At 41.3% G+C, this 17,555-nt stretch overlaps 1 protein-coding gene across 1 annotated transcript in view; it reads right to left on the bottom strand.

Moving 5' to 3' along the window:
* atp12a (ATPase H+/K+ transporting non-gastric alpha2 subunit) overlaps positions 1-15,807 on the bottom strand; it is a gene marked incomplete at its 5' end in the record, with an annotated part of 37,086 nt that extends 21,279 nt beyond the window's left edge. The window contains 7 exons of the mRNA XM_033049542.1: positions 3,634-3,832; positions 6,455-6,723; positions 8,455-8,572; positions 11,056-11,190; positions 11,738-11,851; positions 13,317-13,520; positions 15,742-15,807. Of these exons, the coding sequence (XP_032905433.1) occupies positions 3,634-3,832; positions 6,455-6,723; positions 8,455-8,572; positions 11,056-11,190; positions 11,738-11,851; positions 13,317-13,520; positions 15,742-15,807 (1,105 nt within the window). The remainder of the gene's footprint in view (positions 1-3,633; positions 3,833-6,454; positions 6,724-8,454; positions 8,573-11,055; positions 11,191-11,737; positions 11,852-13,316; positions 13,521-15,741) is intronic.
* Positions 15,808-17,555: the final 1,748 nt, after the last annotated feature.

The raw sequence follows: 17,555 nt of genomic DNA, 5'->3' as shown, positions 1-17,555 counted from the left end.
TGGCCAGCAGGAGGCGACAAAATGAGTGAGTGGGGGGGGGAGAAGGATTTTATTAAAAATGTGTACATAAACACGAGGAAATTTAATCAGGAGTGGATACTTGGAATGAAAAGTGAAATCTCTACCGAAATGGAAAAAATCTGGGCGTTTGTGGGTCTGGTGTTGGCGTAGCAACGAATCAAAGGCTGGCACCCACAAGTCAGGCAGAAACACACAGAGATAGATAGATAGATAGATAGATAGAGATAGATAGATAGATAGATAGAGATAGATAGAGATAGATAGAGATAGATAGATAGATAGAGATAGATAGATAGAGATAGAGATAGAGAGAGATAGAGAGAGATAGAGAGAGATAGAGAGAGAGAGAGAGAGAGAGATAGAGATAGAGAGAGATAGAGAGAGAGAGATAGAGAGAGAGAGATAGAGAGAGAGAGATAGAGAGAGAGAGATAGAGAGAGAGATGAGAGGAGAGATGAGGAGAGAGTGAGAGAGATCTCTCGCTGGATCGAGAGAGCTAGGACTCCCTCTCGAGCCTCCTCCCGCTCCGACCGCGCTCGCGCGCGCGCGCTCGTCGCGCAGCTTCTCGCGCGCTCGCTCCGAGAGCGATCGAGGGCGTCGCTCGCGCGGATGCTCGCGCGCGCTAGCTCGCGCGCTCGCTGCGCGGCTCGCTCGCTCGCCGCTCGAGCGCGCGCTCTCGCGCGCGCTCGCTGGCGCGCGAGATCGCGCGCGCGACGGCGCGAGCGCGATCTAGCTCGCGCGGCTCGCGCGGCGCTCGCTCGAGCGCTCGATCGAGAGCGCTCGCTCGGCTCGCGCGCGTAGCGAGGTAGTGGCTCTAGCTGTCCGAGTGATCGCTATGTCGGCTCGCGCGCGTCGCGTGCGCTCCGCTCGTAGGCAGCCGAGTGCGCTCGCGCTCGAGCTCGCCTGGATCGCGCTAGCGCTGCGTCGCGCTCGCGCGCTCGGCTAGAGTCGCGCTCGCGCTGAGCTCGCATGAGATAGAGTCGCGTCGCGCTGCGCTCGAGCTCGCAGCGGCTAGAGCGCTCGCGCTCGGCTCCCGCTCGCGCTGGCTCGCGCTGCGGATGCCGCCTCGCGGCTGCGCTCGCGCTCCGCGCTCGCGCTGATCGGTAGCGATAGAGATAGAGATAGAGATAGATAGAGATAGAGATAGAGATAGATAGAGATAGAGATAGATAGAGCAGCACTTCAACTCCCCCCTCCCATTCCCAATCCGACCGCAAGAAATGCAACACCTGTCCCTTCACCTCCCCCCTCGACTCCATTCAAGGTCCCAAGCAGTCGTTCCAGGTGCGACAAAGGTTCACCTGTATCTCCTCCAACCTCATCTACTGCATCCGCTGCTCTAGATGTCAGCTAATTTACATCGGTGAGACCAAGCGTAGGTTGGGCGACCGTTTCGCCGAACACCTCCGCTCAGTCCGCCTTAACCTACATGACCTCCCGGTGGCTCAGCACTTCAACTCCCCACCCATTCCCAATCCGACCTCTCTGTCCTGGGTCTCCTCCATTGCCAGAGTGAGCAACAGCGGAATTGGAGGAACAGCACCTCTATTCCGTCTGGGGTCCTTGCGCCCTTAGGCATCAACATTGAATTCCCCCAATTTGGCTAGCCTGTGCTGTCCCTCCCCTTCCTTCACCCTCTAGCTGTCTCCTCCCACCCTCCCATCCGCCCGCCTCGGGCTCTCCTCTTCCTTTTTCCTTCTCTTCCCCCCCATCAGTCTGAAGAAGGGTTTCGGCCCGAAACGTCGCCTATTTCCTTCGCTCCATAGATGCTGCTGCACCCGCTGAGTTCCTCCAGCAATTTTGTGTACCTTAGAGATAGATAGAGATAGATAGAGAGAGAGAGATATAGATATAGATATAGATATAGATATAGATATAGATATAGATATAGATATAGATATAGATATAGAGATATAGAGATATAGAGATATAGAGATATAGAGAGATAGAGAGATAGAGAGATAGAGAGATAGAGAGATAGAGAGATAGAGAGATAGAGAGATAGAGAGAGAGATAGAGAGATAGAGAGATAGAGAGAGAGAGAGAGAGAGAGAGAGAGAGAGAGAGAGAGAGAGAGAGAGATAGATAAAATCTTTGCACTAATCATCTTGTTTGTAGTACATAAAAACATGCTTGCCTATTTAAAATAAGGAAATTGATGACAATTATAATTGTACAGAGAGAAGACAATAGGTACAAAGCAACCTGTATATAATACATACCATAGTTTCATATATACTGTGGATCGGTGTGGTGGCACCTTGTGGCTGCGGCTCACCTGCAGTCCGCCTGTCTTTTTTTCTTTTTTTTCATCTTGTTAGAGTATGTTTTCGGTTTATTTTTAGTTGTGTATATGTGGGGGGTGGGTGGGAACTTTTTACTTTTTAATCTCTTCCTTGAATGGAGATGCGACCTTTTCCTTGTCGTGTCTCCCGTTTTGCTGGAGCCTAACATCGTGGAGCTGGTGGCCTCCAACCGGAATCGACCTGAGGGCTCCAGTCGCAGAGTCTGCAGACTAACCTACTACTCACCTTACCATCATGGAGCTGGCTGACTGTGAGGCAGGGGTGGCGCGGCGGCTGCAACCTGACTGCGGAACTTCGGAGGCCTCGGCCGCAGGTCCTGTGGACGGTAAAATCAGGAGCTCGCAGGTCCCTGGTGGGAGACCTATTTCCGAGAGCTCCCGCAACGGCAACTTTGCCCTCCCCGAATCGCGGGGTTTGAATCGGCCCGTTGCAGGGCTTTACATCGCCCGGTGCGGCGTAATCAGCCGCGGGACTTACCAACGCCCGCCGGGGGCTTTAACATCAGGAGCCTCAATCTCCCCGACGCGGGAGAAAAATAAAGAACAGGGAAGAGATAAGACTTTTGCCTTCCATCACAGTGAGGTGTTTGGAGATTCACTGTGATGGATGTTTGTGTGCAACTGTGCTAATTGTGTGTTTTATTTATTTTATTGATATGACTGCAGGGAACAAAATTTCGTTCAAACCTCTGTCTGTTTGAATGACGATAAAGGCTATTTGTATTTGTATATACTACAACCAACAATATAGTGAGCATTTTTGTTCCAAGATCACAGGGAGGCAGTGATATATATTCCCAGTAGAATGTAAAACACATTATGCAAGTCACACTGAAAACAGCAGTACTGTGGAGGGACCAATAAATAAGCATCCTGTACTTGGAATTATAGTTTGGGAATGCAACAGTGATAACTGAATGTAAAGAGAGTGGGTGCACACTGGGGAAATATGTTCAAATTGCCTGTGCTTCTACGTAATATATATTTTTAAGTTAATAAAATACATACATGCTATCTTCATTTACAAAGTGGGTGTTCAAGTTGTCCCAAACGTTTGTATTATATTGGAGTTCCACTGTATTGTGCTAAATATTATACTCAGAATTTTTTTTAATTCTTCTTCATGTTTTAAAAAAATGTATGCATCCTATCGGAAAATGACATTATTTGAAGATATCGTCGGGAGATTGTTGAGTTATCAAAATGATAAAACTAGTCAACAAATGTTATCTGAGTAGACTGTCAATATGCTGGATCAAAATCAGTATAATTCTATCAATATAGATTAAATCACATGGCTCCTGTACCTGCCTGTTCTTCACTGGTATCTGCTGTGTAGATTTGATTGTCAAACCACAAATGAGCTACAGTCATTCGATTCTGGGTAAGTGTTCCTGTTTTATCAGAGCAGATAATCGAAATGGAGCCCAAAGTCTCAACAGCCTCCAGATTTTTTACGAGGCAGTTCTTCTTGGCCATTCTTTTGGCTGTTAGGGTGAGACTAACCTGAGGGGAAAATGGGCAAACTTAAGTTATTATTTACAATTCAATGTGTGACAGAGGTTCGAGCATCTCATTAAAAATTTGTGCAGGAGGAAACTGCAGATGCTGGTTTAAACCGAAGATAGACACAAATAGCTGGAGTAACTCAGCGGGACTGGCAGTATCACTAGAGAGAAGGAATGACCGAAAAGGGTCTCGACCCGAAACGTCACCCATTCCTTCTCGCCAGTTGCTGCGTGTCCCATTGAGATACTACAGCTTTTATAATCATTAAATAACTTCAAGCATTGAAATAAAACCAAAACATAAAAACAAACGAATAATTACACTTTTAAGAATAGTATTATCACTTTGTGAGAAGCACAACTACAATACTGAACCATGCCTGGGGGTATTTAGAGATCATAGATTTTGAAACTGACATGTTGTATTCTACATAGACCTCAGAGCCCAGCAACTGTTAACTTTTTTCAATAAACTGATTCTGAAAATATCAGTCATATGAAAAATTCTTCACCAAATGCAACATCTCCATCACATATCACGGCAAACTAACCCCTCTTGGAAGACCCACTAAAGTTAAAACCACCGCACACTTTATAAGGAGTCCAGTGGTAATAATTTAAGGATGTATCATTGACCAATCCTGGATATCATGCCCAACACCTAACATTTTTTTTGTTATGGCATCTCTGATAATCATAGGGTCATGGAAGCCACTGTGATCTTGCATGTTGAATAAATGCCTCCCTATTGATACCACAACTGGTGACGGGCATTATAAATTTGGGATGGATTCACAGCCACTCTGTTGCATCTTGTAGTTAAAGGAAAATTAGTCACTTACAAACTTCACGTCAAATTATATTGTATTATAAAGTCTGGAAGTCATGTAATGATAAAACTACTAATTAACCCATCCTTATTGCACAGAACTACAGCTACAATAGTTTATTCCCCAGTTGGTTCCCCAATATAAACTAGAAACCCACCTTGTATACACTTTACGAATTTGTTCTCCACATTTTTTAATGCTGATTTGGTTTGTATGGAGGCTAAAGGCCCCAATAATCATTGCATTCCCTTTATTTCACAATCCTGTAATATACTATCCTCCATTACTGCCATTATTTGGATACCCATATGCTGCTGCTACCAATATATTGTGTACATTGCTAATTTTCGGTCCACCTATTTTGAATATGCTTCTTGATTTTCTGAGCCAAGATCCTTTTTCACCACACTACTGCCTTTACTCCATTCTTTATCATCAAGGATGTCACTACTTCTTTCATTTTGCCCATCACTTCAAAACGTGAAGGACATTGGAATATTTTATTGCCATTCTTGGTCACGTTCCAATCACAGCCCCGTGAAAGGTATTAGATGCTATCCATTTAATTTATTTGTGCCATTGGTCTGCCTGGTGTTAGAAATGCTGTACGTATTCTGATAAATAGCCCTCAAGGATGCCTTTTTTAAAATCATTTTTCACCAAGCTGTCTCTAATAAAGGTACAGTCTGATATTTGTGCTCGTTCTCCCGAGTCATTCACGGTGACTCTGCCCTTTCTCTTTAACATTCTATTTTCCCTTCCTACCCTCATCCCACCAACTATTTAGTTTAAAGCTCTCTATTCTCAGAGACACTGACCATAATAGGATAGTTTCTTTCTCCTCTACTGATGTCAATGCCCCCTGAATTAAATCCATTCTCCCTCAGCAATCTTTATACCACATATATTAAATCCTTGATTTCATTAACCCTGTCAATTTGCACGTTGCTCTGTTGGTAATCCAGAGATTGTCGTCTTCATTGTTGTTTTAATTTGAACCCACCTGCTCATACTCCTTCTGGAAGACCTTCTCCTCAGTCGTCTCTATGATGTTGGTTCCATGTGTTTACCCCCTTCCTCCCAAGTTCTTCTCAAGCCTTAAAGAAATTTCCTTAATTCTGACAGTAGTCAGACAGCACAGCCTATGCACTTGTATTTATCACTCCAGAGAACAGTATACACCCACTTATAACATTCTCCTCTATTCTTACTACTTTAATGTGACTTCACCAAATTAAATGACCACTTTGTACTATATTGTTAAGATCGGTTTGCTCAACCTTCTCTCTGCTCTTGTCCAAGAGAATTTCACACTATTGGACAAGAACAAGTGATGTGGGTCCTTCACTGCTAACCCTGCCTCACTTAGTCATACTTTTACATTGTTCACTGCAGAACAAATCTGAGTATACCTGCCTTTTGGATCAAAGTATCCAGAACATACAACGATTGTTGGCTCAAGCTCACTTCCTCCATTGCTAATCTTTAAAACATTGCATGATTTCCATCCCCACAATGATGGTTGGTTGGCCCAGTGTCGGTTTATTTTTACCAAGCATTTCCCACTGCCCACTATCAGCCCGAATAAAGCCCTTACTCTTCTGCTAGCTGCCTATGGATGTGAGCAGGTTAATCTTCCATTATAGCATTCGGCCATTTCTACTCCCGTTTTGGGCTAAAGTCTAAAATCTGTTCATTCAGATTGTCTTTATGCCTTCCCTATAAGCAAAAGCTCCTAGTAAACCAATGGAGACTAAGACCAGAAACATGTGTTAACACTGTGAACTTACGGTGAGGGTAGCCAGAAGACCTTCAGGGACATTAGCAACAATGATGCCAATCAAGAAGATGATGGAATCCAGTATTCTGTAGCCTAGACTTATTGAAATGATGAAGAACGCAACTCCCATTCCCACAGCTAATCCAGTTATAAGGTAGACAAAATGTTCAATCTCTTTTGCGATTGGAGTCTTCTCATTTTCTACTGCTGATGCAAGCGATGCAATTCCTCCAATGATGGTGCGATCTCCTGTGCTGATCACCATGCCTGTAGCAGTGCCTTTGAAATTGTAAGAAAAAAAATTTACTAATTGGTGCAAAAATGAAGATAAGAAGCACACTTGGAAGGGTAAGTAAAAAAATATTGGCAGGTAAGATCAAGGAAAAACTAAAATCTGTTGGAGGAACTCATTAAGTCAGGCAGAATGCATGGAGCAAAAAGAATAGACGAGAGTCTGAAGAAGGATCACAACATGAAACATCTAACAGCTAACAATGGCCTGTTTCCATTATCAAGTTACTTTTTTACATATCTTTCATTCATTGTTCTTTATCTCTCTACATCGTCTATATCTTTTGTTTCCCTTTTTCCCTAACTAGTCTGAAGAAGGGTCTCGACCCAAAACATCACCTATTCCTCTCCAGAGATGCTGCCTGTCCCGCAGAGTTACTCCATCATTTTGTGTCGATCTTCGGTTTAAACCAGCATCTGCAGTTCCTTCCTACACATGAAACACTATCTGTCCATTTCCCTTCACAGATCCTCACTAGTTCTCCAGCACTTTGTTTATTGCTCAGGATTAAAGCATCTGTGCCTCCAAGGAAAACCTAATATGTTTTATTGATGGACAAATTAGTCTCCTCTCTCTACTTTGATTTCTATGAATTTCCCCACACCCACATTGATACGGAAGCAAGAGTTTTCAATGGATATAATTGTATTCACTTCACTTCACTTGCCGATGACAATTTGGCTGGAGTCCAAAATTGCAGGAGTGCACTAATTCCTAGGAAGGCAAACAAGAATCCTCAATCCATGGAAGTTTTACATTATAGAGAGGGAATCTGTTCCAAGGAAGATCATTAATAACCTGCAGATGCAGTATAATATTCTCCCAGACTACAATTAATTTTGGGAAATCAGAAAGACAAACCTTTCACCTTTTTGATGCCTTTCCCCACAGAAAGAAAATTTTGATTCTGTTGTGGGGGGACGTTCATGTTGAATTCTATAATGTGTTGTGTCATTTTTTCTTATTTTTAATTTTTTCTATGGATGTACGGATACTTAATAATTTATTTTATGTAAAGCATTTTGGTTTCAATGCGAGCTGATTTAAACGTGCTATATACATAAAATGTACTTACTTACTTCAAAAAACCTGAATTATATGAAAACAATTCCTATTAAAGCAGAAGTCTGGTTGATCATTTATAATTTACCTTTGCAAATAAATTACAAAGTTGAACTGTGCATACAAATGCACTTTGAAAGGTGCAACAAAAAAAAATCATCTGCTGTCTCCAAGGCAATGTAATATTAGTTGTGTTACTCTCCCTCTCCAAACTTGGATTTGACTGATATCAATGGAAACTAATTTTGGAAAAGTAGTACAATGTACTGCAGCCATTATTTAACCAAGATTGACTTTCTATCCCTCATGATTTCTCACATTTTTCAAACTCAGTGTAAAAAATATTGACAATCTGACACTGCCCTTTCCAATAACAGCTGTTCTGTATTCACAAGATAAATCCACGCCTGATGTACACAGATTGGCCCGAGGACCATAACTCAGTAGGATTAGCGGCTTTGGTTGCATGGTGGACAAACAGTTTGCAACAATGGTTCTGTAGAGATAAACACTAAATGCTGGAGTAACTCAGCGGGGCAGGCAGGCAGGCAGCATCTTTGGAGAGAAGGAATGGGTGATGTTTCGGGTCGAGACCTCTCCTGAGACTCATTTATCTGAGATAAATGTGAAAATACTATCAGCTACTTCCAGCTTACCTTCAAGACAAGTAGTGGAATAGTAGCCAATGTTCTTTGTTTCGAGCGGATTCTCGTGTGTGTATTCAGCTGTTCGAGACTGTGCTTCAGACTCACCAGTGAGAGAAGAATTATCCACCTTACACGAAGAAACAAAATGAATGAAATGCAGTTTAAGTTTATTTACCTGTAGAATAATCTTCTTTAAAAAAGAGATTTTAAGCTTTAATTTCAGTAATATCCGTGGAGTGTCTTCCTGAAATGGTGGTGGAAGGAGATTCAATTGTATATTTTGAAAGGAAAGTGGATTTCAACCAAGAAAGTAAGGAAATTGGTACAAAGCCATTGATAATAGGATAGTGGAGCTAATTTTGGGACGACAGATGGCACAATGGGCTAAGTGTTCGGCTGGCAACCGGAAGGTAGCCGGTTCGAATCCCGCTTGGAGTGCATACTGTCGTTGTGTCCTTGGGCAAGACACTTCACCCACCTTTGCCTGTGTGTGAATGTGTGTGAATGTGTGTGAGTGATTGGTGGTGGTCGGAGGGGCCGTAGGCGCAGATTGGCAGCCACGCTTCCGTCAGTCTGCCCCAGGGCAGCTGTGGCTACAGAAGTAGCTTACCACCACCGAGTGTGACTGAGGAGTGAATGAATAATGCGATGTAAAGCGCCTTGAGTATTAGAAAGGCGCTATATAAATCCCATCCATTATTATTATTATTAATTTGAAGTTCAAAGACTGTTACACTGGATTCAACAAATAACCTCTTCTGTACCATTGAAAGAAATGCCAGGGGTGTTGTTAAAACCAAGAGTGTCAAGATCAGGTGTTTAATTATCATATGCGCCAGGAATGGAACAATGAAATGCCTGTTGCAGCTTTACAGGCCCATTAATGCAATAACACAAGAATAAATATACAATAATCAATAATACAATAAATTAATAACCAGTCATACTGGTTAACCAGACCACACTAGTGCAAAAATCAAAGTACATAATGTAATCAAAACAAAGTCCATAGTAGTTTGTGGCTGAGAGAGGGTTGTGGTTAGGGCTGTTTTACAAAAACCTAATGGTTGTTGGGAAGAGGCTGTTCTTCAGCCAAGAGGTCATATTTCTCAGGCTCCAGCACCACGTTCTTGATGGCCACAGTGAAATGGGAGCATTAGAAACATAGAAACATAGAAAATAGGTGCAGGAGTAGGCCATTCGGCCCTTCAAGCCTGCACCGCCATTAACAGGGCAGTATGGATGTTTATGATATTAGCTGCCTTTTTGAGGCAATGCTTCCTGTATATCTCTTCGATTGTGGGGAGGTTAATACAAGTGACGGAACAGGCAATGTCCACCATTTTCTGCAGCCTCCTTCATTCCTGGGCATTTAAGTTACCAAACCAAGCCACGATTCAACCAGTCAGTGTGGCTCTCTACCATACACCTGTGGAAGTTTGATCTATTGTTCCTTGGCTTTCCTTTCCTAAAATCAATATTCAGCTCCTTGGGCTTGCTAACATTGAGAACAAGATTGTTGTACAATCACCAATTAATCAGATTTTTGAATCTTGCTCCTGTAACTCTGACAATCATTACTTGTCCAACAACAGTGATATCATTGGTGAAGTTGCATTGGATCCATGTCTGGCTACACAGTCATGGGTGTAGAGAGAGTGGAGCAGGGGCCTGTGCACACATCCTTGCTTCCGTGGCATTATGATAGAGATTTCTCTCTTGTTTCTGCACTGAAGGAAATTTCTGTTCTTTAGATTTAGTTTGTGTAGCTTGGTACAGTTGAAATTGGGTTAATTCCACAGGGAAAAAGAGAAACAAAGACAAGCAGCCTGAATGGCTCCCGTACACCATCTGATAGATGATGATGAGCAAACTGAGAGTAGGTGGGCCACTTATAGTCTCAATGAGGGATTGATATGCAGTATTGGAGAACCTGAACAACAAAGAACATTTACTGAAAATAGCACTGTGTATTTTCTTATCATCTACCATGAAGAAGCATCCATATTTAAACAGATTATTTTCAAAGATGTTATTAACATATAACCATATAACCATATAACAATTTACAGCACGGAAACAGGCCATCTCGACCCTTCTAGTCCGTGCCGAACACATAATCTCCCCTAGTCCCATATACCTGCGCTCAGACCATAACCCTCCATTCCTTTCCCATCCATATAACTATCCAATTTATTTTTAAATGATAAAAACGAACCTGCCTCTACCACCTTCACTGGAAGCTCATTCCACACAGCTACCACTCTCTGAGTAAAGAAGTTCCCCCTCATGTTACCCCTAAACTTCAGTCCCTTAATTCTCAAGTCATGTCCCCTTGTTTGAATCTTCCCTACTCTCAGTGGGAAAAGCTTTTCCACGTCAACTCTGTCTATCCCTCTCATCATTTTAAAAACCTCTATCAAGTCCCCCTTAACCTTCTGCGCTCCAAAGAATAAAGCCCTAACTTGTTCAACCTTTCTCTGTAACTTAGTTGCTGAAACCCAGGCAACATTCTAGTAAATTCTTGCGCCCACATTATAGGTTAAAAAAAAAACGCCGCAGAAACCTAGTTCCAGAATACGCATCAATTTAAAATGGAATAAACTCTACCTTGCAACCCTGGGCAGAAAGGATACGAATGTCTGCTGGAATCTGATCACCACCTTTGATCTGCACAATATCGCCAACAACCAGTTTATCTGCTGTAATTTGTTGTTTTATGCCATCCCTAATAACAAGGGCTTGCTGGAAAGGAGCATTCAATATGTTAACCGATTTAATAGAACAATAATTTGTCATTTTAACTGCTATTCATTGTTATACAAATTATAAATGAATCATTGGTTGAATAAAGACTAGGATAAACACTAAAATTTATTTGAAAGGCATAATCCAAGTTTAAGTATTGCTGAACTTAAACATTATCATAGAACACTTATTCAGCAATATGTGGGCCATTTGCTGTCTTTGCCCCCACCCTGCCTTGTCATAAACAGGCGGGTGAGTAGGCCTTTTTCTTAATCCTTTGGTAGCAGTTTTGATAAAAGTGAGGGTTTTGCTCAGCCACAAGAACAGTTAAGAATCACCACTGGTGAGAGACTAGACGTATAAAAAGGCTAGTCAGGCAAGGAAAAGCAAGTTTCTTCCTGGAAAGGATACCAGATTTCTAATGACATCTGGCAACTTTCTGCTTACATTTCTAGTAAAACCTATTTACAGGCTTTTTGTTTAAACAGAATCCTCAAACTCTCATGAATGTCATCACTGTGCAATTCATAATAACAGATCATACCTGGGGAACCAGCTTTTGAAAGCTCGCCATGATATTGGTACTCTTTGCTTCTTGATAATAGGCAAAGCAGCCAGTGAGGATGACAACTCCAGCAAGTACAACACCTAAATACAACTGAAACGCAAAACTGTTATTAAATCGAATTTCAGGTTCATGAAAATAAATATTCATTGAAATAATTTAACCCAGATCAAAGTCACGCGAGTTCATTTCTAATTGAATTACCCAAGTTATGAAGTTCAAGTTATGAGGCATCATGATGTCAATGGAATTTCTGCATTGGAGCTATGTGGGGCGTTATTCCTTTTAGATTATTGTGGAGGTATTGGAGTTGGGGCACCTTGAATGGAAAAGGGATAGTCCTTTTGGATTGTGGTACAAGAAATCCATCCATGACCTTCACAAAGCCATTAATAAAACCAAGAGGTAATCTGGGCAATGCTGGAGTCTCGAGGCAATGACACGGATACCTGTGTATGGCAAGGCTTGCACGCTGTGCTGGGCTAGAAAGCAAAGGCGCACAGTATTGCTGGTAGCAGTGGGTCCTTCCGCCATGAACTAGATGCTTTCTACGCCGACTTGGAACAGAGGTTCGCTGGTGGAATGCCACCCACCCTGCCAGTCTCAGTTGCATCTGTACCAGCAGTTACTGTGGCAGATGTAAGATTGTTTTTCTGAGGGAAAGGAATAGGAATAATAATTCAATGGATAGGAATTCAAACTTTTGTTTAAAAATGGCTGTAGTACATTGTATTGCTTTTCCCGTGAAATCTTACGTTACATTTTCATTGACTGTTAACTATAATCAGTAATATGTAAGTGCATCAAAATTGGCGAGTGACTTTCTGTGATGAAACAGAACTGCAGATGAACAATGAGAAAACATAAGAAAACAGGAGTAGGTCAATCAGCCCCTCAAGTCTATCCTGCCATTCAATAAGGCAATAATGTTCAATATAATATAATATTTTTGCATGAAACAGCATGTGCCATTCCTTGTATCCGTCGTTCAATATGGTCTTGGCAGGCTTCATATCTTGCCAGTGCCACATATCCTTAATTCCTTGCTCTTTTAAAAAAAAAATCTCATTCCTCTTTAACTATATAGCCAATGATGCAGCCTCCACTACAGTTTGTGGTAAAAAAAATCCAGAGATTCACTGTCTCTGCATGAAGGAGGGAGCAACCAGGAACAGGCGTGACAAGGAGTTACCAGGAAAAATAAACTAAATATTGATGCAGGAAAATGCCAGAAAAGCAGTGGATATAATGGGAGAGTGCACTGACGAGTTGGTTCACTGCAAAATAATGAGGCCTCACAACTGTTGGACAATTCTATTTTAGAAATCTCCTAAAAACACACCTTTCAAGGTTGGCCACCGCATGTTGCTCCTTTTCCAATATAGCAGTTACTAAGTTTCCAGCTATCAATGTTTGCGCACATCCTGCATGCCATATTATGAGTTTAGAAGCCCAGACAACACCAAATCAATAGACATTAGCTCAGGAAGCAACATAGAAAATGTTTCAAGATAATTGCTTTCCAATTTTACACGAAGGGTATGCTCTTTTTACTTACGTTGTCTTTGGCTGTAGCATTGCCTTCTGCTAGCTGAAATGCAAAAGCAGTCCAGCAAAGCATTGCTCCAATCCAAAGCAGAAGGGAGAAACCACCAATCATTTGCTTCAAAAACTTGACAATCTCAGGAGTGCGCTTAGGAGGCGTCAGGACATTGGGGCCATCTCGAGCTAGGATCTCTGCTGCTCTGTTGCTGGTCAGACCCTGTATAAATAATCCAAGTCAAAACTGCCTTAACCAAAAGTAAGACTAAATGATTAGGTCTGGTATGGCATTATATGGGATACTTTATAGTGGTTCAATTATTTGCTTCAACTAGCAATATCTTTGACTGGAAATAACATGAAACTATTGATGCAGTCTCTGTTCTAAAGCCCATTCGAATGCTGCCATTTCCATTAAGCCTGTGATAATGCATAAACTGTAGCTCAAATTATACATTTTCTAAAATATTCTGCATGAAATCAGAAAAGATGTGTTCAGACTGGAAAGGCTAATTATAATGGAGACTATGCATCATAGAAGTTGACTGATGCAAATATGAGAATCACTCTCTTCATAAGCTAATTACTTTGCATCAAACAGTGGAATATCAAAAACATGTCTGCAACGCCAGGTGCTGTCATTGCACTTCTCGCAACACTGCTTTTAAAATCCATACAATAACATATAGTTAATTTGATTATCAAAAAAATACTGAGATTTGTTCTTCACAGTCAGTGATATTTAAGACAATCTTTGTCCATCTTTATTCCAGGAAACTCTTTTAAACATAAATTTCATGCTTGGAAAACAGGCTGCTTATAATTGTAAAATTGGCTGCTGCTTATGTGATTTCATGTTTTTGGCCATTGTAAGGCTGAGGTATACAAACTAGAAAGATCTATGGATCAATGGCAGCTCTGCACCAACTTGAGTAATAGCAGATACTGACCCACGGTGCCACAATAGACCTCACAAACACCAAGCTCAGAAGGGAAAAGTCAGCTGGGCTTTCCACTTTGGGTAACAATCCAAAAATTCAGACTGGAAGCACCATATTTAGGTCAGCCATTACGTCAATGATGATTATTCTAATTGTCAAATCACCTCCAATTGATCACATTCAGAATTCAAACACTAAAGTGCGGCCATCAGCAAGTCCTTAGGAAATGAGAAAACTGCAAGATACACAAGGCATATACTTGATTTTTTTTTTATAACTCAGTTATAACTCAGTTTTATATAACAGTTTTTATAACTCAATACTGTTATTGCTCCTGTAAGTACATGCAGTTGTAAATTACAATCGGTATCTCACATTTCCAATGGGAAATATTTTTTGCCTTGACATTTATGCTTGAGCTGTATTTAGCAGCAGCCTGGATGACATACTTATTCACTGAAGCATGAATGAAATGTGGACTTGCTCCCCAAAATATCCTAAACCAAGTTTTCTTCTTGTCCTCTCACAAAATCGTAAATAGATTATCTAATAGCCAAAATATCAGGAAAATGCACAGGGTGCAAATTTGGCTTTGGTTGGCGATATTAAATGTACTATTACATAGATCATCTACCGTTCAACCTTTCAAATATTCACTTCCCATTGAAATCAATGATACAAAACTAGTGACCAGTCAGGAACTGACACATTCGTCAGTTTAACATTAATTGTGGTAAGGCGACTGGAACTTATCGTCAGGCATAGTGTCTGAACATTTGCTGATTGGAATCAGCTGCGGTTGGTGAGATTCAGAACAAAAATGTTCTTTTTTTTTTTTAAATGAGTGACATTACATTTTCCCTCCAAGACCGAAAAGCTAACATGCTGGGGAATTAAAATACTGAGATTGATAGAATTATCCTTGCATATAAATGGAAGATACAAGATACATGTATTTGTCACATGTACCAATTGGTACAGTGAAATGTGTGGTCACCATACATCCATAGGAAATTGATCATATTGAATGGCTCGAAGGGCCGAATGGCCTGCTCCTGCACCTATTTTCTATGAAGTACAAATCAACCACAGCCTGAGTTAACAAAAATACTTTAGTTGGACCTGTTCACCATTCTTCGTATCTGAATTGAATTTTAATATATTATCTGATGAACTTGTTTGTGCAATGACAGCCCTTGTTTTGTCTGGAATCTAAACTGCTATATAATGTGTTATATTATAGATTTCACATAACTCAGAACAAATCCATTGCTTGTACAGTAAGAAAAAGTTCAATAATGTGCCAAGTTGTACGATTCAACATCTAATCATTTTTATTCAGAAATCCCAATATTTACATTGCTTTTTTCTAATTATTTGATAATATATTTTGCTTTCATTAACATTTGAATTATCAAGAGCGGACCATGAGAAAAATGCAGATTCTTCTCTACGTTCTTTTATAAAACTAAAAGCTGAATTTTAATGCAGTTGACTCACTTTTAAAAGGTTGCTTTCATATTTTTTTACCAATTCTTTAACAGGTAGTTTATGGTCATGCTGAAAAAGATGAGAATTAAAATTAGAGAAATTTCAGTAGCTTTCATTATTTTCTTCAGCAAAGTTAATTTTGTGAATAAAGTGGCTGTTACATTTAAGTTGTTTAATTCTATTTACATTAATCCAAAAGGTGAAAGTGAAACAAAACTCCATTAATCCGATGTTTGATTGTTTGTAAATCCTGATCATCAACTGTGAGTTGGGAATGTGAGCTGAGGGTCCAGAGTGGAGGTAAGGTGCGGGGTCAGAACCAGGGGTCCAGAGTACAGCTAAGGCCGCACTGTGGATTAGGTGTGCAGCCAAAGCACAAATGATCAGGAAGGCAAGCATATTTGCAGCCAGAGCCAGGATCCGGAGTATTTCCCTTTCCCGTTAATGCGAAATAAAAGTGCGTGTTGGGTATCAATAGAGGCACCATTCACAGTCCCGAAAATCTACTATGCCAGCATTATTACCAAATGGCTCTGGATCATTGCAGTTCTTCTGTGGTTCTCCAATTCACTGTTAATCATGGTTTAATTACTCAGCTAGTTGCCAGTAATTAGAATCAGCCTTACACTGAAGAACAATAACGTCATTCTCAGTTTACAGAATTTAGCATTACCCATTTACATCAACTCATCCAGGCTCACATAAACTGTGTGAATAGAACAGGTTGTCGATATTACAGATTCAAAATGATAGTGGACCACATGGTATATAGATTACCACATGCTAAGTAATAATGCGTTGGATCATCAAATTTTCTTAAAGGGTTTTTGCTGTTTTGCCCACTGACAAAAACAAAAATGAGAATGGCAAAATCCGAAATAAAGTTTTTGCATTACGGACCATAGTCAATGACCACAACAACAGCCATTTCCCTCCCTCTCTCCTATTACGCATACACAAACCAAACATATTAAAACACTGGTAACCATAGGTAAAGATCGATTAGTTTAACAAATAGTTTTTCAACATTAGTTGCTTTATTCTTAACAAGTTGTCCTTCTTTCTAAGATTGGAAAGCTGGTCAAGTACTGAAAAAAGTTCTTGTTTGTGGTGAAAGTAGTTGAACAGTGAGTCTCAATTACTGAATGGCCAACAGTGATAAAACACAAACACCTAGTTTCTCCCTGGATCATTTTCAACTACCATCCTGAACTCAAATTCATTTCTCCGACACCTCTCTCCCCTTTCTTGATCTCACTGTCCCCATCATAGGAAATAGACAATTGACTGATATCTATTACAAACCCACTGACTCCCACAACTATCTCGACTACATTTCTTCCCACCCTGCTTCCTGCAAAGACCATCCCCTAATCCCCTACTCCCAATTCCTCCGTCTACACCACATCTGCGCCCAAGATGAGGTGTTCCATACCACGACATCCGAGATGGTCTCATTTTTTGGGATTGGGGGCTCCCCTCTTCCAACATAGATGAGGCCCTTAAAGTGTCTCCTCAGTACCCCGCAGCTCCACTCTTGCTTCCCCTCCCCCTAGTCGCAACAGAGACAGAATCCCTCCAGTCCTTACCTTTCACCCCATCAGCCGTCGCATACAACACATAATCCTCCGACATTTTCGCCACCAACGGGATCCCACCACGAGTCACGTGTTCCTATCCCATCTCCATCCCTTTCCGCCTTCCACAGAGACCATTCCCTCCGCAACTCCCTGGTTAACTCATCCCTTCCCACCCAAACCACCCCCTCCCCAGATACCTTCCCCTGCAACCGCAGGAGATGCAACACCTGTCCCTATACGTCT

Source organism: Amblyraja radiata, chromosome 33 (genome assembly GCF_010909765.2).
Source record: "Amblyraja radiata isolate CabotCenter1 chromosome 33, sAmbRad1.1.pri, whole genome shotgun sequence".
In the NCBI taxonomy this organism is placed as follows: domain Eukaryota; kingdom Metazoa; phylum Chordata; class Chondrichthyes; order Rajiformes; family Rajidae; genus Amblyraja; species Amblyraja radiata.
Note: the sequence above shows the minus strand (reverse complement) of the source record. Positions and strands in the feature narration are given on the sequence as shown.